The 21,422-nt window shown below is 26.9% G+C and overlaps 1 protein-coding gene across 1 annotated transcript; it reads right to left on the bottom strand.

The window, feature by feature from the left end:
- Positions 1–59: 59 nt before the first annotated feature.
- Positions 60–6,836, bottom strand: LOC107868364 (GDSL esterase/lipase At1g28590). Its single transcript, XM_016715045.2, has 5 exons — positions 6,488–6,836; positions 5,245–5,481; positions 2,274–2,422; positions 1,392–1,668; positions 60–483 (listed from the first exon to the last, which is right to left on the bottom strand). Exons 1-5 carry the CDS (start codon positions 6,732–6,734, stop codon positions 224–226), a joined length of 1,170 nt encoding a protein of 389 aa, XP_016570531.2. The 5' UTR covers positions 6,735–6,836; the 3' UTR covers positions 60–223.
- Positions 6,837–21,422: the final 14,586 nt, after the last annotated feature.

A 21,422-nucleotide genomic window follows, 5' to 3' on the forward strand; every position in this document is an offset into this window, starting at 1 on the left:
AAGATCATAACTCTACATGATTAATTACTTTCAAACTTGTGCTAATAGTGCTAATTAACTTCCCTCAAAGGCTCAACTCAAATAAAAGCTAAAAGTTGGTAATGTGTATGTTACAATTCCAAGTTGCATGCACAACTGATCGATAGACCTACCACGTATAACTGTACAATATCTTTATAATATCGAACAGTTATATATACGATACGATCCCTTTTATAATACACTATTGATCTGATATTCCTTTATTACTTAATCCATCAAATGAATTACAAATTCCATTCATTTGAGGAATTGTATATGGACCTTGTAATAACCCTTTGGCTATTAATTTGTATGCTGCCTCTGTTAAATGTACACCATCCCAACTAACATATGATGAAGGATTATCACAAACATTTGATGATGGTGAACCACATTTTATATTTAAGTCATAATTGTATGGACCCCCTCCTCCACAACATGCTACAATAGTGCTTGTAAAACCTACAAAAAAAAAAAAAAAAAAAAATTGAAAAAAAGTTGTGATTAATGAACTTCCAAATTGATGCTATTTTCATAAAGTTATAGAAAGAGATAATCATCCAATACACCCTTGAATTATGGCTAAAGTTGCTACGACACACTCCAACTTTATAGGGGTCCTATTACCTTCTGAAGTTCATTTTAGTGTATTTTTATCACCCTTTAATAATGACGTGGCACTTTTATTACAAAAAATGAAGTCCACGTCAAAGGTATCACGTCAGCTAAAAAGGTGTCACATCAGCTAAAAGAATTAACAAAAAATGCAAAAATTTAATTTAGGGGGACCTCCGTGAAGTTGGAGTGTATCATGACAAATTCAACATAATTCAGGGGGTGTACAAGATGTTTTACTTTTATAGAAATAATAATGCCGTTTAACTTATATATACTGACAGGTTAAATAATATAAAAAATTAGTGATGGTTAACCGACTATAGTAAGCTGAATTAGTAACTTGGAAAATTTGACAGGCACTATTGGGAAAAATGTGAATTTCAGATGGACGTTCTGTTGTAACTCGATCAGAAATTTGATCTCATAGAAAATTCACTACTAAAAACACAGTGAATTTTCAACAAAAAATCGTAAGGAAGGTCCATCGGAAATTTAAAAGGTATGCTGAGAAAGCTTCCGATGAACCTCCCTCAGACATTTCCATTGAACATGTACGTGTTTTCTTATAGTGATTGTTTTTGATACATTCTCAACTACTGAAATCCTCGATCTAGGTCGGCTTTCCAATAGATTCACCCCTTGGAAATACCGCCAATTCCAGTATTAATATGTTAATTATAAATATATTGATACTACAAAAATAATTTATACTGTCAAAATATATAAGTTAAATTTAAATAAACTTGACTTACCAAATTTTTGGGGGGATTTGTAAATTTGCATGGCGGCATTGTAGTAATCAGCATAAATAATATTGGCATGTGGATGAATCTCTCTAAGTCTATGAATTTCTTGTTGAAGTAATTGGTTATGATATTCAGAAAAATCATTTAACCAATTAATACAACCAGTTGAATCATCATATTCATTTTTATTTGAATCTTTAAATATTGTTAAATAGGAAGCTGAACATCCAATTGGTAAATTTCCAGGTACTATCAATGTTTGTGCACCAAGTTCAATTAATTCCTGTAAATATTAAAAAAAAAATTAGCGACAGACAAATTTCATTGATAAATAACAAAAAATTATCGGTAATCTTAGTTTCAAAGAATTTATTTGTGAAGGTGCATGTGTAGACGAAAAATGAACCGCCCGTCAAATCAGGTTAAGTTATAGTTGTTTAAGGTTTCTTGATAGTGATACGATCAGCTAAGCCTTATTTGGCTCACCCCCTAGCAAATTATTCATGGCGTTTGCATTACTAGAAAAATCGTAATTTCCGACTGAAATTTGACTCATCGATAAGGAATTTCCAACAGAAAAATTGTTGGTAACGTCGCCGACTAGTCAAATTTCGACAGATTTAGTTCATAAAAAATTAGCGATTTTCTGATATTATCGTACAAAAACCCTTTACAAGAAAATACATTAGTTATATTTATGTAATAAAAGAAATCAAGATTTGGTAATATAACACAAGGTATTTAAAATATAGAATGAATTATCAAAAAGATCATATTAAGTGAGGAGCTATTTAGTAATGATTAACAATAAATTAGCAAAATATTAATTCCTAATTCCATTTTTTTAGTGTAATATATGAATTGATGAAAATAATAATTCGTACTTACATTAATGGCTACGCCGATAGCCATAATAACGTCAGGTACAAATGACTGAACTTCTTTCCCGGTCTTTCCTTGTGAAAATGGATGATTATAATCATTGCCTCCAATTTCCCCCATTAGAACTAATGAATTTCCAAGAAATTCTTTGCAATCTGATTAATATTTTAAATAGTTAGAGAATAATAATGATTTTATACTTTGAAGCAAAATATATATATATATATAATAATCCAAAAAAGTAATTTTTTATTTTACATTTTTTTTTTAAAAGTAGTAGTAGTTTGAAAAAATTCTTCAAACAAAACATTTATTTGACTCAAATATATCTAATCAAATAATTACATTTTATAATAGGACTCAAATATATAATTATTCTTGTTGATAAAAATTTGATTTAATTTTTATTTGTGGTTGTTGATGAAGGGAAGGCTTTATCCTAATAGTATGCAATCAAATTTTTATTTGTGGTTGTTGATGAAGGGAAGGCTTTATCCTAAATAGTATGCTTTGTAAACTAATCACCCTGTCCTTTTAATCAAGACTTTAAGTTGTATTATGTAAAAAAAAATTACTTTATTGAGAATTTATCTACGATATAGCAGGTTAATTATTATTTTATCAATGAATCGACTTTATAAAATATTTATATAGTCAGTGTATAAAATACTCAATGCAGAGCAGATCGATCAATAGAGAAGTAACGAGTTCATGCAAATTCAATGAATAAATTAACTCGGTATAAATAGCAGATTTTAAACTTAATAAATTAGATTAAGATATGATGTGATAAAGTGCGAATCTAAATAGATAAAGTTAAAATTCTGAATTTGCTAGTGAATCAATTAAGTAACTTGGTGTTGTTAAATTTCTTTTTTTCATTAAAAGTCTCTTTTATTTTTCTTTAATTTTTCAATGGAGTAACCACTTTACATTACTTTATTTAAAAGCTTGAAATTATAGTTGAATTAACTTCTCAACTACTCCTATTGTCAAGTCTTTTTAATAACTTAATTCTTTTTCTAATTAAGTAAATGGAAGGCTATAAATTTGTAGTAGTTGGTCCTACTATTGAATTTGTGGTTTTAAAGGGTGATATTGACTTTTGAACATATTGTTTTTTTTGAAAATAAATATGATTTTCTATCGCTTTTGTGGTTATTATGATTTTTATGAATGTGATCGATTATATTATATGAGTTTTATGCGCTCGAGTGGGGTAGTATATCGAATGTCAATCACGTTAAATCTAAATTCATTTTATTTATATACTTAAAATGCTCTCAAATTGCAAAAAGAAAAAAAAATACCCTCCCAAAAAAAAAGAATAATATTGGTTTTTCATTTCCCTATTCAAAAAAAGAATGGGCTATTCAAAGATTAAAATTTTCAAAATTTTTATAATCTTACAAATAATATTACGATTACAAATGTCAAAAGTATTCTATTTATTATTGTATATATAAACACTTAATGAATTAAGTAAAGTTAAATAAAAAGTAGCATACACGTTAAAGAGGGATTAAGATTAATACTAAATTTGTCTAATCTTCAATTAAAAGTTCTTAGACTAATGTGTAAAATAAGCTACTAATACTAATTAATAATTTGAGTACCAAAAAAAAAAAAGAAAATTGTTGTTTAATATTAATATGATATCTTGAATATGAGTTAATTATCTGTCCATTTGATAATTGGGTTGCTTAACATGAACAATGTTAATAAGTACTCCCTAAGTTAAGGTTATATTAATCTTATATTTCCAACTTGCTTAGAATATCTTTTTTTTTTCGTATTTTTTACGTTTTTGTTACGAAAATGACATGTCATCTTTTTTTTAAAAAAAAAAATTTCCTCATGTTCGATATTTTTATTAGAGCTCTAACTAATTTAAGTTTACATGTACGATCCATTTAACGAGGTAACCTCCCAACAGGAGTTTTTTTTAAGACTAAAAACCCCTGATTAATGGGTGAGAAAATGATGTTCATCCCACCATATATACCCGTGGTCGTGAAAAATGACATATATTGTCTTTTATAGTGTAGGATCCAGTTAAAGTGGAAACGCTCCCTATCAAAAAAAAAAATCTGCATTCGATGATCAAATCTGAACCTCTATTTAAAGGTGAAGAAATCATGTTCACCCAACCCTATCCTTGGTCATGGTTAGTGAAAATGACATATCTTCTATAGCAAGAGGCGGAGCCAGCTAAGTAAAAGGGGTTACCAGTACTTTTGACGAAAAATTATATTATTAATACATGATTAAAATGAATTTTATGTATAATTTGAAGATGTTGAACTTCTTTCGGTGAGTTTTTTTCTCTAAATTTTGAACCCCCTCAGTAGAAACCCTGGCTCCGCTTCTGACTATGATGCTTGGTCCATTTAAGAGGAGAAGAAGCGCTTCCTATCAGAATATTTTTTCGTTTCTAGAGCTCGAACCTGAAACCTCTTCTTAAGACGAAAAAATTCAGTTCATTCCACCACCACTTTGGTGGTGAAAATCACATATCATCCTCTATGGTATTTGATCCCTTTAAGGGTGAAGCCCTCTCTATCGAGATTTTTACTGTATCTGAAGCTCGAACCTGAAACTTCTTACTAAGGACGGAGAAATATTATTCACTCAACGAAGAGGCAGAGCCAGGATTTCAATTAAAGGGGGGTTAATATTTGAAGAAAATTCAATCGAAGGGGATTCAACACCTACTATAAATATATAAAATCTAATTTTAATCAGATATAAATGATATATTTTTTCATCGAAGAGGATTCAAATGAACCCCTATCAAAGTACTGGCTCCGCCCCTGATTATTTCAACCACACCCTTAGTGATGAAAATGACAATACTATCATCTTCTGTGATGCTTAGTCCGCTTTGGTGGTATGCCACAAACATAGAAAAGTAGAAATAAATAACTCAATAAAAAAAAAGTCTATTAATTAATTAATAAAGAAAAGTAGGACTTACTTGATGGTGACTTGCACAAAATTGGCAAAATTTGTTTGAACCATTCCAATTGTCTGCCTAATGAAACATTAGTTGCAGGATTCTTTATTCCTCTTTTCTCTAAATATGAAATATCCACAGCTGTTGCTCCTGCTACTGCAAAATTCACTCCTCCTATTGAATTTGATAATCTTCCATTTGACATATTTTTCATAAAACTAGCATATGGTGGCACAAGTGGGAATCTCATACTCTCCGCTGCAAAGATCACAAGTTTCAGAAGTCTTTTTTTTTTTCTTAATTTAGTGTTCGATCAAACAGTGTAACATAAATTGAAACGGAAATAATGTATACGCACTCAGGGGACGGAGCCACCTTTCATGCAAGGGGTTCATCCGAACCTCCTGCGACAGAAAATTATCATACTATTTTTATGTGGTTAAAAATATTATGTCATATATAGGAGATGTTGAACCCCTATGGCTAGTTCGTATGTTTACTTCTGAACCACCTCAATGAGAATTCTGACTGCGTCACTGAATAACGCATTTATACTTGTTTTGCTAAAGATGGAGTATATACAAGGGCGGCTCAATAAATTTGGTGGTCTAAAGCCAACTCTTAATAAAAAGTTCAGATATATTCAATAAAATTAGCTTTTGTGGGCACCTTGCATGGCGTGCGTGCATATCGTGCGACGTACATGCATCTTAAGTACAATTTTTTGTCAGTTAGTAAAAATATTTTAGAATCACATAGATATTATCGTTACAATTTGTGTGTGATATACTACAACTGTGAACTATCTTCTAACTTAAAATGGGAGCTCCAAAAAAGTTGGAGCCCCAAGCCATTGCTTTAGCGGCTTTATGGTATAGCCGACCCTGATTATATACATTCATAGGATGATCAATATTCGAACTTGATGGATTTAACCTATAAGGTTCTCGAGGCGGAGCCAGGATTTCAACGAAGGGGATTGCATATTCAAAGAAAACTTAGGATTTCAACTAAGGGGGTTCTATATTCAAAGAAAACTTAATCGAAGGGGGTTCAACACCTACTGTAACCACATAAAAAATAATTTTAATCATGTATAAATAGTATATTTTTCCGTCGAAGGAGAGTTCGGCCGAACCCTCAAACAGAAGGCTGGCTCCGCCCCTGCCCAGAGGGAAGTGTATATATTTCACATACAAATATATGAATAGTACTATCAAGTCAGCTAAAAAATACAAAAGCTGAAAATGTAATTTATACGTACCAATGAAATCGATAACAAGACGACCATCGGAGAATCGGCCGGTAGGGTGATGAAAGAAGGTTTCACCATAAGGGAGGACCGAGGAAGCAACATGATACTCATTAGATTTCGAGAGTCGAATTAAATTTCCAGTATCGGCTAACGAATCGCCAAAGCTAATTATCGACTCATAACATGCAATAACATGTCCAATTGACGCAATCAACAAAATAATTATACAAATTAAAGAATTAAAAGAAGAAGCCATTGAAATTGCCTTAAATATTTTTTTTTTCTTGAGAAAATTTTGAAAGTTGGATTTTTGTGTTTTTTCTGATATAATAGAGGGTTCAAAAATATTTGAAAGTCCTCTAAGGAGTTTATGAAATTAAAGTGAATTTATAGAGGATTTTTGTTGACCTACCAACCACCAATTGTCCAAATGGCAATTAATCAAAAGGCCTACTTGGAAATATCCCCTTTGAGTTCACCAAACGTTAAAATTAACGACGTTTATGTAATTATATAATTAAAATTTCCAAAAAAAAATTAAAAAAAAATAAAAGTCCTTTGTGACTCCAAATAAGTCGATTTGATTTAATTTATCCATTTGGATCGATTTTTCAAGAGAAATTGTTTTATTTCCACCTTAAACTATATGCAAAAAGGTTGAGACACACCCGAACTTTACGAGGATTCTATTACCCCCGAACTAATTAAAATTATCTTGACAACTTTATTGCCTACGTGGCACAACACACTGAAGGATCCACGTAGGCGCACGTGTGTGTCACGTATATACCACGTAGGCATTAAGATTGTCAAAAATATGATTTTTATTAGTTTAGGAGTAATAAAACCCTTCTAAAATTTAAGTGTGTCTCAACCTTTTCACGTATAGTTAAAATGTGGAAATGAAAAATTTTCCCATTTTTCAATCTCACTTTGAACACCCCTACCTAACAATAGTAAACATTAGTAGATTTTTACTATTTAAATTTTTTATGTGTTATGTTAAGTTGGTACTGCTTTATAATATTGATGTAGTATATATAATTGTAAACAAACAATCTAAATTAGTAACATATTTTATACTCCTATAATGGGGCCAAATACATATTTTAAGAAACTAAAAATTAAATCAAATGATGTGTCATTCTCAGAGGAAAAAAGGATTTATAAAGTAAAAATAAAAAACAATTATGATGTCCATGTCATAAAAGCTTATGGATAATGCACTTTAAAATTTGTTTACTTTTTTAGCCATTATTTTATTTATGAATATAGTATTATGTGAGGTTAAATATATTTGAATAAATTTATAGAAACTTTGGTGGACTCACCAACCCCCAAATGACCAATTGACCAGCGCTTATGAGGAAATATCAATTTAATTCAACAATATTATAGTGACTATTTCTTTTTTCTCCTTTCAAACTTTATATTTTTTTTTTCATTCGATATTTGATATCTATTTTGATATCTAATTAATTTTTAGATTTGTGTTGGCGAGTTTCACTTTGTTGAGTAAAATATATCGTACTAAAGACGACTATATCCTTATGCTAGAGTATGAAATCTATATCTAAAATTTATAATCTATTTCTATATCTATATTTATCTATATTTATATCTATATCTATAATATATAATATATTAAAAGTGAAAAGGCCCATAAAAAAGTGATTTGAACTTTTTGCCCTTCATCAAAACACTTTATAATAGACAAAATCATCTTTTCATTTTTTTTTCTCTAATTATTATTTAATTATATATATAATTTTAAATCCTAGAATATATGGGTTAGGATTTTAAAATATGGTAATGGATTAGGACTTTAAAATATGGTAAGTTTTTCTTCTTAAATTAAGACTAGGTTTAATTTTCAACATAGTTTTATATTAATATATATTATCCCATCTCACGCTTGTATTTTGTATTTTCTTCAACCATTGTTATTGTCATCCGCTAGGTTAGTATGTTATTCTCTCTCTCTTTTTTGAGTTGTTTTTCCTTTTCTATTGGTTGTCGTGGCTTATTATTTTTTCTTTAGCTAAGAGAGTGATTTTAAGTTTAACACACCATGCATTATTACATCTGTTTTGTTTGTGAATTTTGATTTCTAGGTTTGATATTCTCGTATATTCGAATCTAACAACATAATTATTTTTTTCATATATATATGTGCTTACGTTAAAATATTTGTTTTAAACTTTTTGTACTTCATTAAAAACCTTCGTGATAGATAAAATCGTTTAATTTTAAATAATCAAAAGTTACATGAGTGAGGCACGTACAGCTAAACTATTCTCTATATAAGTACGAAACTAGACATAGCTTACGAGCTCGATCGAATCTAGTTACTTTGGTCTAAATCTTGTAATTATAAATAAATTATTAATGTAAGAAAATTCTAGATCCATCATCGGCTTCATATCTTTTCTCCACCTCCAACATATATAAAACCAAAAATTGAATTTATGAGTTTATATAATGACCTCAAGTTAATACATATTAGCTTACTGGCATCCATATACACTACAACAAAACAACCTTTTAGTCGCAATAAATATACATTTTAACAAAGAGTGATAAAAATTTTGCCGGCATTAATTAATTGTCATTGAATTCAATGCCGTTATAGGTATTGGGGACATTTACAAAGAGAGCTAAATGTAATTATCACTAGTAAATGCTATAAAAAATATATTTAACACCAATTAAACGATTACTATTAATTAATTATAGCTAAAGATCATTTTGATTTAGTGATCATTTTGATTTAGTGATATCATAGGGGTCTAATGATCCCATATTTAAAGGTAATTTCATAATTACGTATCTCCTACTTGATTGAAAAAAACAATTGTGGTGATTAATTTTAGATAGGGAGACTAATCCATGATTATAGTTAAACTTTCTCTTTTTATAAAAAAGATTGAAATCATCCTTTATTTTGGATATGAAGACAAATACAATATTTGAAGTTTATAATTTTAAATTTTAATTTTTTTAACTTATTAATTTCTAAATTAATAATTAATATATATTAACAAATATAAAGTTTCGACAAAAATAATGCATTTTGCCAATATTTTCTCATTAATGGACTTTACTGAGCGTGACACGTATTTAAATTGACTGAAACTCATATATATATATATATATATATATATATATTTGTATTATATAGAAGAGGTGGTTTCGACCACCTCATCTAATTACCAAAACATCCATTTACTTCCACTTAATTATATATCATGCCCTAATATATAATAATTTCATTATTTCATTATAATGGTTTAAATATTTAATATATTCTATTAATTAACTATAACTACATATTGAAAGCAAAAAATTTTCATTTATTTAATTGTCTATCATGTTCAAAACTAATTTGTTACCACAAATCACAATAATTAATAACTTAAAATATTTAAAAGACATATAAAAATTTTATTGACTCTCATTATTTTAGCAATGCCACATAAATTGAGACAAAAGATTATTTCATCATAATAGTTTAAATATATAATATATTCTATTAGTTAACTATAACTACATATTGAAAGAAAAAAAATTTCATTTATTTAATTGTCTATCATGTTCAAAACTAATTTGTTACCACAAATCACAATAATTAATAACTTAAAAAATTTAAAAGACATACAGAAATTTTATAGACTCTCATTATTTTAGTAATGTCATATAAATTGAGACAAAAGAAAAAGTACTGCAAATCATAATAATTAACAACTTAAAATATTTAAAGAAATATAAAATTATTACTTGACTCTCAAAATTGTATCAAAGCCACATAAATTGGGATACAAGGAGTAAATATATTATTCGATAATTACGTAAAAATTATTATAGATCACAATAATTAACAAGTTAAACTACTTTTTAAAAAATAGATAAATGTTCTATTCAACTCTCAAATTTTATTGGTGCAACATAAATCATGACAAAATAAAAAATTATCTTATTTAATTGCAACTAAATATTTAAAGTAAATCAATTTTATTATTTTAATTGACTTAGAAGAGGTGGTTGTCATCTAATTACCAAAACATCCATCTACTTTCACTTAATTATATATCATGCCCCAATATATAATAATTTCGTTATTTCATCATAATGGTTTAAATATTTAATATATTCTATTAATTAACCATAACTACATATTGAAAGAAAACAAATTTGTTACCACAAATCACAATAATTAATAACTTAAAATGTTTAAAAGACATATAGAAATTTTATTGACTCGCATTATTTTAGCAATGCCACATAAATTGAGACAAAAGATTATTTCAACATAATGGTTTAAATATTTAATATATTCTATTAATTAACTATAACTACATATTGAAAGTAAAATTTTTTCATTTATTTAGTTGTCTATCATTTTCAAAACTAATTTGTTACCACAAATCACAATAATTAATAACTTAAAATATTTAAAATACATATAAAATTTTTATTGACTCTCATTATTTTAGCAATGCCACATAAATTGAGACAGAAGATTATTTCATCATAATTGTTTAAATATTTAATATATTCTATTAATTAACTATAACTACATATTGAAAGTAAAATTTTTACATTTATTTAATTGTCTATCATGTTCAAAACTAATTTGTTACCACAATTCACAATAATTAATAACTTAAAATATTTAAAAGACATATAGAAATTTTATTGACTCTTATTATTTTAGAAATGCCACATAAATTGAGACAAAAGAAAAAGTACTGCAAATCATAATAATTAACAACTTAAAATATTTAAAAGATATATAAAAAATTTAGTTGATTCTAAAAATTGTATCGAAGCCACATAAATTGGGACACAAGGAGTAAATATATTATTCGATAATTACATAAAAATTATTATAAATCACAATAATTATCAAGTCAAACTAATTTTTTAAAAATAGATAAAAGTTCTATTAAACTCTCAAAATTTTATCGAGACAATATAAATCATGGCAAAATAAAAAATTATCTTATTTAATTGCAACTAAATATTTAAAGTAAATCAATTTTATTATTTTAATTGACTTGGAAGAGGTAGTTTCGACCACCTCATCTAATACATCCATCTACTTCCACTTAGTTATATATCATGCCCCAATATATAATAATTTCATTATTTCATCATAATGGTTTAAATATTTAATATATTCTATTAGTTAACTATAACTACATATTGAAAGTAAAAAAAATTTCATTTATTTAATTGTCTATCATGTTCAAAACTAATTTGTTACCACAATTTACAATAATTAATAACTTAAAATATTTAAAAGATATATAGAATTTTTATTGACTCTCATTATTTTAGCAATGTCATATAAATTGAGACAAAAGATTATTTCATCATAATAGTTTAAATATTTAATATATTCTATTAATTAACTATAACTACATATTGAAAGTAAAAATTTTTCATTTATTTAACTGTATATCAGGTTCAAAACTGATTTGTTACCACAAATCACAATAATTAATAACATAAAATATTTAAAAGACATATAAAAAATTTATTAACTCTTATTATTTTAGAAATGCCATATAAATTGAGACAAAAGAAAAAGTACTGCAAATCATAATAATTAACAACTTAAAATATTTAAAAGATATATAAAAATTTTAGTTGATTCTAAAAATTATATCGAAGCCACATAAATTGGGACACAAGGAGTAAATATGTTATTCGATAATTACATAAAAATTATTATAAATCACAATAATTATCAAGTTAAACTAATTTTTAAAGATAGATAAAAGTTCTATTCAACTCTCAAAATTTTATCGAGACAATATAAATCATGGTAAAATAAAAAATTATCTTATTTAATTGCAACTAAATATTTAAAGTAAATCAATTTTATTATTTTAATTGACTTAGAAGAGGTAGTTTCGACCACCTCATCTAATACATCCATCTACTTCCACTTAGTTATATATCATGCCCCAATATATAATAATTTCATTATTTCATCATAATGGTTTAAAGATTTAATATATTCTATTAGTTAACTATAACTACATATTGAAAGTAAAAAAAATTTCATTTATTTAATTGTCTATCATGTTCAAAACTAATTTGTTACCACAATTTACAATAATTAATAACTTAAAATATTTAAAAGATATATAGAATTTTTATTGACTCTCATTATTTTAGCAATGTCATATAAATTGAGACAAAAGATTATTTCATCATAATAGTTTAAATATTTAATATATTCTATTAATTAACTATAACTACATATTGAAAGTAAAAATTTTTCATTTATTTAACTGTATATCAGGTTCAAAACTGATTTGTTACCACAAATCACAATAATTAATAACATAAAATATTTAAAAGACATATAAAAAATTTATTAACTCTTATTATTTTAGAAATGCCATATAAATTGAGACAAAAGAAAAAGTACTGCAAATCATAATAATTAACAACTTAAAATATTTAAAAGATATATAAAAATTTTAGTTGACTCTCAAAATTGTATTGAAGCCACATAAATTGAGACACAAGGAGTAAATATATTATTCGATAATTATGTAAAAATTATTATAAATCATAATAATTAACAAGTTATACTACTTTTTTTAAAAAATAAATAAAAGTTCTACTCAACTCTCAAAATTTTATCAGTACAACATAAATCATGACAAAATAAAAAATTATCTTATTTAATTGCAACTAAATATTTAAAGTAAATCGTGATTTTATTATATCATTCCTAATTGATTATTATAATTTATTTATATATTAAAATTAATAATATTTAATAAAAAAAAGTAAAATAGACGTTTATGACATGTTTGCTTCAGCTGCTTTAACCATAGTTCTTCTAAATATCACCCCTAATTAATTATTATAAGTCATTTAAGTATTAAAAAATTAATAATATTTAATAAAAATAAAATAGATATAATGATAAATTAACTCTTGATGTTTTAAATTAACTTGACGTCCTATATAAGGTCCACTTAAATTTTTCAAAAGTATTATTTAAACTAAGAGAAAGTGGTTTGTTAACCCCCCCCCCCCCCAACCTTTACCTCAAATCCTAACTACACACTCAACTTTTAAAGGTGACCTATTATCCCCTTGAACTATTTTAAAGTGAAATTATTATCTCCCTGAACTATTTTAAAGTGGAATTATTAAACCCACCAAAACTGACAACCAGTCATTGCAAATATGGTGTGATGCACGCGCCGTTACGTCATGCCACGCCATTGCCACGTCATTTTTTATTTTTTTACTCTAAAAAAAATAATAATCTAACAGTATTATTTTTCTTTCTTCTTCTTTTTCTTCTTCTTTATTTCTTCTTCTTCAATTCTTCTTCTTCTTCAATGGCACTCAAGAACCCATCAATGGCAATTATTATTTTTCTTTCTTCTTCTTCAATTCTTCTTCTTCATTTCTTCTTTTTTCAACTCTTCTTCTTCAATGGCATTTCTTCATCAATAGCCTCCAAGAACTCATCAATGGCATTCAAGATTAATTTATCATCTTCATCATCTCCTCATTCAAGAATTCAAGTTCTTAAATTTTTTCAAGTTAATTCGGGTTTAATGGCATTTCTTCTTCAATAGTATCCAAGAACTAAGCAATGGCATTCAAGATTAATTTATCATCTTCCTCATTCAAGAATTCAAGTTCTTAATGTTTTTCAAGTTTTTTGAATCGAAGTTCTTAGTTCAAGTGAGAACTCATTAATGACATTTCTTCTTCTCCTTCTTCTTCTTCTTCAATGTCATCCAAGAACTCGAATTATGTGAGAATGTTGAATCAAAAAAGTCGAATGCCATTGATTACGTGAAGCTGAATCGAATGTTGAATCGAATTACGTGAAATTCATCATAAAAAAAAAAAAGTCAACGGAATTTTGAATTTTCCGGCGTCGTCACTGTTCATCGGCATTTCACCATTGAAGCTGCACCATTGAATGCATTGAAGAAGAAGAATAGAAGAAGAATAGAAGAAGAAGAAGAAAAAGAAGAAGAAGGAGAAGAAGAAGCCATTGAAGAAGAAGAATAGAAGAAGAAGCCAATATTTATTAAGAAAAAATAATAATTATTAAAAATAATGACGTGACAATAAAAAAATAATGATTTTAAAGTGAAAAAAAGTCAACTGACGCGCTTATGGGCGCGTGTAGTCACATCCAGTGACACGTCAGCAACTGAGGGGTAATAAATTCGGTAAAAATAAGTTCAGGGGAATAATAGGTCAGATTAAAAGGTTGAGTGTGTAGTTGGGATTTCGACTAAAAGTTGGGGGGGTAACAGACCATTTTCTCTTTAAACTAATTTTGCTATGTCACTTCTAATTAGTTGTTGTAAGTCATTTAAGACATTTTGTAACACCCCGTACTTAATTACGTGCATTAGCCATGGTTACTTGTGTTGGAGTAAATGTATTGATCATAAGTTAGGTATATATGAGTTTAAGTATGAGTATTGATTATTTTGAGATGGTTTCAAGTGTATAGTTTGATTATATGTGTATAGGAATCGACTTTATTTATACCGGAATTTGCTCGTCGAAGTTTCTATGCGAAGTTTATCGAGTTAGCTTTCCAACGATATAAAGATTTCTGAAAACAGATGAGTATCGGATATAAGCGAGCATGTTCGAAACTTGAAAACGGTGGACGCAATGAACAGTAAATGTGCAGAAATTTTCTGCACACAAAAGTACTGCAGCCAAACAGATTTTTGGGTCGACTTTAAACGATCATAACTCCTTGTAAAAAAAGAACTGTGTGAGATGCTATATATCGATGAGAAGCCCTAAGAGTCTTCTTTCTAATGCAATTGGTTTCACCCAAATCCAGTATCGGAGCAAAGAGTTATGGTCGATTTACTTTAGCCTATCAAAACAGTCCACCATGGACAGATTCGGATTTACTTAAATTTTAAGGGCAATATGGTCATTTTCTATCACCTCATGGACGAAAATTGGTCATTATATACATATACTTAGCCTCATATCCATCATTTATCATCCAAATTATTGAAGAATAAGAAACTCTAGCCTAAGTTCAACTCCAATTATCTTGTGATTCAACCGTAGAAAATCCAAATTGATTCCGTAGTTGTGTTCATCGTCTCGAGGGATTCGAGAAGCACCCCTTATTTGTGCCAACAGGACTTCGAAATCAAAAGGACCATTTTATGGTAAGGATGTAAATTATGTTGGTGTTATTTATATGGATATTTATATATATATGCATGTGAGCATAAGAAGTATGTTATTTGATTATTGTTAGGTGGTTGGAGGTTCGGGAGGAGGAGGTAATGGCGAATGATAATTGTAAAGAATAAAATGAACGAATGTATACCGTTCCACAAATGTGTTTGAATTCAAGAACCCAATTCAGATTAATGATAATGTACATGATCCTAAAAGTGTTTATGAAGTGTGGTTCACTTCTATTATGATTTATTCACTTGCGTCTAATTTTCTTGATCCCCCATATCACATATGATTATTTACAGCTTTACATACTCAGTACATATTTCGTACTGACGTCCCTTACGGGGGACCTGCATTTTATGCTGCAGGCACAGGTGCTTCAGCTCATTCACAGCATAGATAGGAGCCAGGTCATACAACTATTGTTGGTGAGCTCCAGTTTGCTTCGGAGCTTTCCGAGTCGGTCCCTTATGTTTTGTTATTGTACAGGAGTCATGTGTGGGCGGAGGTTTGTCCCGACCCTAGTTATGTCATGTATATCCTAGAGGCTTTGTAGACATAAGGAAGGGTAAAGTCATGGAAGTTCATATAGTGATGTTATATTTGTACATGTGGTGGCCCCGACGGCCAAGTATTATATATATATATATATATATTTGTGCGTGTTGTACTGATACAGGTAATTAGACCCTTCTATATGCAACGAAGTGCTGTCCAAATTTTTGGTGACATGTAAGTGAAAGTACAGGTATCTGAACGGGTTCTCCCGGGCCTTCTCGGCTTCGGGTGCCAGTCCGGCCCGATGGGATTTTGGGGCGTGACACATTTATTCTTCGCTGCTTCAGTCGTGATTTTACTATATCACCCCTAATTAATTATTACGGTCATTTAAGCATTGTGCCACAGAAGTTGAAATAGAAAAAATATTATAAATCACAATGGTCAAAAATTTAAATTATTTAAAAAATATAATTGGCTATCATCGACACAAAACTTTGGACAAAAAGAGTAGCATATATTATTCAAAAATTACATAAAAATTATTATAAATTATAATGATTAACAACTTAAAATATCTAAAAACAATTTAATATGTCATATATTTCAAAAAAAATACATGAAAATTACTAGAAATCGGAATAATTAACAACTTAAAAAAATTAAAAGATATAAAATATTTGGTCGACTCTTGAAATTATATTAACGTCACTGAAATCGGAATAGAAGAAAAGTATTATAAATTATAATAATTAAAAACTTAAATTATTTTTAAAATATAATTGACTATCAATGCCACAAAAATTTGGACAAGAAAAGTAACGTATACTAATTTAAAAATTACATAAAAAATATTATAAACTACAATAGTTAACAACTTAAATTATCTAAATACATATTAAAATAACATATGTTGAACTAATGCTAGATTCTGAATAAATCCTAGAAAACATATGCAATTCTTTTATTAAAAAGACTTATTTAAATATATCAAAATTTTAAAAATAAATAAATATCTTAATGTTGGGCCTGTGCTAACACGGGTCATGCTCTTCTAATATATATATATATATATATAGTAGAATTTTTCCTATATATTTTAAAAATTTATAGTAACATTTTAGAAACCACCAATTTGATGAAAATATAGCATAAGTGACGAAAAATAAACAGGGCAAAATGCACAGATGGCAAGTTGGATAAGATTTTGTGAAAAATAACTTTCAGCCATGTGGCATTTTATAACTGGAAATATTAATATTTCACAAATGGCTAAGTTAAAATAATTATTAATATGAATTAAAAAAGAAAATGGGTTGGTGAGAAGATATATATCCATATCTATAATGTATAATCTATAATCTACATATATAATATAATAATAATAATATATTGAAAGTGTGAAAACCTTTAGAAAAGTGATTTGAACTTTTTGCCCTTTATTAAAAAGTCTCTTTTTTAGACAAAACCGTCTTTTCACTATTTTCCTCAAATTATTATTATTTAGTTATTATTAATATTAGGACTTTAAAATTAAGTAAAGTCCTTATTTGAGTTAGGAAAGAAATTATAATATTTAATAGTTCTAAATCAATTAAAATCTTACCTTTTATATAATTTGTTAATAAATTAAATAAATAAAATAATATTGATTTGAATTAAAAGGACACTAAAAAGGTCCGGACAAAAAAGGGAACAAAGATAAAGAGGAAAAAGAAATAACTTATATAAATAGAAAGAGAACTAATTTGAATGGAAAAGAAACAAAAAAAAAAACGAGCGGTGGAAAAAGGAAAAAAGAAGCAAAAAAAAAAGAAGAAAAAATAACCTAAAATATAATTAAAGATTTTCTATTTTTAGTCGAATTCCTAAACTTATGGCAATATTTTGTTAAAGAAAATTCAACTTGAAAGAAATTATTATATAAAAAAGTTTCTATATAAGGTAAAGTTCATAAAATAGATTTAGAGTCCTAAAAGAAGAAAAAAATTCTTTCAAAAACTAAACTACCATGGCTTTTTTCCAATTTAAAAAGGGTAATGGGCTTTTTCAAGAAAGAAAAAAGTATTGTTTTATTTAGTTTAGGACTATTATTTTTTGTTATAATATTTTGATATAGTAGTTCTCATATTTCTTTTTTTTTTTTTTCAATTTTAGAAGTCCCTTTTTAGGTTTATAAATATATTTTATTTGGGAAGTAAAATTTTGTGATCATAGTTTTGTTATTGGGTAATTTTATGTTTTTTTTTTATTTCAAATTTTTATTTATATTACGTTTTACTTTTATTGATCATAAATAATAAATCATTCTTTTATGTTTGTAGATAGTTTTATTATTGAATCTCTAATATAACACGTTGGTTTAATTCTCAGGTTTTGAATTTTGTTTTCTATTACGTTGGTTTTATTGATCAAGAATAACAAAACATCTTTTTTCAGGTTTGTATATAGTAACTTTCATTATTGATTTTACAACGTGACTTTGTTGTTTCTAGGGTTTAAATTTTCTTTTCTATTACATTGGGTTTATTGATCAGGAATATAATAACAAGCTTCCGTTATTGAATAAATTTGTGGTTTTTGCTCAAATAATAAGTTTATGATTTTTTTGTGTTAATGTTAGGTCTAATTGTGTTGTTTTAATATCTTTATTATCATATTATTTTGTTTGTAGTTTACAGGTGGTAGATAAATGTGCTTCGGCTTTGAAATTTTTCTTTTAGGTAAAGGTTATGTTTAATTGTATTGTTTTGATATCTCTACTTTGTGAATTCCTTTTTTCGTGTAAAGATTAGGTTTGATTGTATTGTTTTAATATCTCTATTACCGTATTATGTTTTTGTAGTTGACAGGTAGTAGATAAATGTTGATCGACTTTGAGAAAAAAATATCAAAGTTTAAGTTTAATTGTATTGTTTTAATATATCTATCATCGTATTATTTTATTATAATTTACAGGTGGTAGATAAATTTCAATTCGCTTTGAGAATTTTTTCTTGTAAATGTTAGGTTTAATTAAATAAATTTTTCATCTTTACATGTTCAAAAGATATTAAATTTAATTATTGTATTCTTTTTTATTATTTAAATAAATATCCTATTTAGTGTAATGCTTGAACTCATTAAAATGAGGTACGCACGCAAGGCGCGTATACCTAAACTAGTATATATATAAACTTCAAAATTTTGATTGTTATAGTGGACTCTCTGGTCTCCTTATATTTTTTGAGTTATTAAGTTCTAAATTAATAATTAATATATATTAATAAATGTAAAGTTTGGATCAAGGTAATGCGTTTTGCCAATATTTTTCTTATTAATACAACTTACACGATATCACGGTCTTTAACTTAATTAATTGAAACTCATATATATACTAGTTTAAATGTACGCGTTTTACGCATGTATCTCACTTTAATGAGTTCAAACATTACATTAAATAGGGTATTTGTTTAAATAATAAAGATGAATATAGTAATTAAATTTAATATCTTTTGAGTATGTAAGGATGGAGAAGTTATTTATTAAACCTAATCTTACCAAAAATATTTTTAAAATTCGATCGAAATTCATCTACCATCTTAAGACATCAAAATAATACAAATAAATCAAATTTTACACACATAAAGTTTCTCAAAGTTGTCTGACAGTCATCTACCACCTATAAACAATAACAAAATAATACGATAATAGAAATATTAAAATAATATAATTAAACCTAATCTTTACATAAAAAAAAATTCTCAAAGCCGACTAACATTTATCTATCACATGTAAACTGCAACAAAATAATATGATAAAAGTGATATAAAAAAAATACAATTAAACTTAAATTTTACACACAAAAATTTCTCAAATCTGATCGAAATTCATCAACGAATTATAAACTACCACAAAATAACAAACTAATAGAGATATTACGATAATAAAATTAAACCTGACCTTTACCTAAAAAAAAATTTCAAAGCCAACACACATTCATCTAGCATCTGTAAATTAAAATAAAACAATAAGATAATAAAGATATCAAAACAATACACTTAAATCTAACCTTTACACAAGAAATTCTTCAAAGCCAATTGACATTTATCTACGACCTATAAACTATATAAAAAAAAAAACTATAATAGTGATCACAAATCGAAAATTTTGACAAATAATATACACACACACACACACACCTGTTGGATTATATTATGCTGACAAAATCAGTGAAGAAGTTGAGGGTTAGAAAATCAAACATCCATCAATCTAGACATGCAATTAAATCAAGTTAGATGAGCATCAATGATATTCTTCCAATAGGCAAACCAACTTGTTCTGTAGTTTAACGTAATCTCAATATTTATAGAAGTATTTCCTTAATAGAGTCCTATTTTAGGAGTATTTTTCTTATTAAACAGTAGAAAGGAAAATATTAATTAATTTTTCTACCATATATTTTAGGAAGTCTAGTAGAAAAAAAATATTAATTAATTCTCCCACCATATATTTTAGGAATCCATATATTTTAGTAAGTCTAGTTAATATGATAAAAATAATTAAATAGTAAATTTAAAAAATAGTGAAAAGACCGTAAAAAAGTTAAATTTGAAAAGAATTTAATTGTAGGAAGATATAGGGTGTTTATGGGCTGAAAGAAACTAAGTAGGAAACAAATAGGATTAACTAAATAAAGGGTGTTTTAATCAAGTATGGTAGGAAAAAAATCGTATGTTTTACAATTAGTTAGGAGAAAAAAGTATAAAAAATGGAGGAAAAGCTAATTATAGGAAAATTTAGGGTGTAGGAAAAAAATTGTATGTTTTACAATTAGTTAGGGGGGAAAATATATACAAAAATGGGGGGAAAGCTAAATTTGGAAAAAGTTAATTATAGGAAAATTTAGGGTGTTTTTTGGGTGAAAGAAACCAGGTACAAACTAAATTAAATTTGGGAAGAATTTAATTGTAGAAAAAATTTAGTATATTTATTTTGAAGAATTTAATTGTTGGGAAAAGGGTAAAAGACGGGTTTGTCTAAAGCGGACTCTTTTAATGAAGGGCAAAAAGTTCAATTCACTTTTCTAAAGATCTTCACACTTTTAATATACTAGTTTAATCGCACATGTAACTTTTGATTATTTAAAATTAAATAAATTAAAGTGCAAAAAGTTCAAATCACTTGTCAAAGATCTTTCACACTTTTAAACATAACATATATTTTATAATAAGCACATATATAT

Source organism: Capsicum annuum, chromosome 4 (genome assembly GCF_002878395.1).
Source record: "Capsicum annuum cultivar UCD-10X-F1 chromosome 4, UCD10Xv1.1, whole genome shotgun sequence".
NCBI lineage: Eukaryota > Viridiplantae > Streptophyta > Magnoliopsida > Solanales > Solanaceae > Capsicum > Capsicum annuum.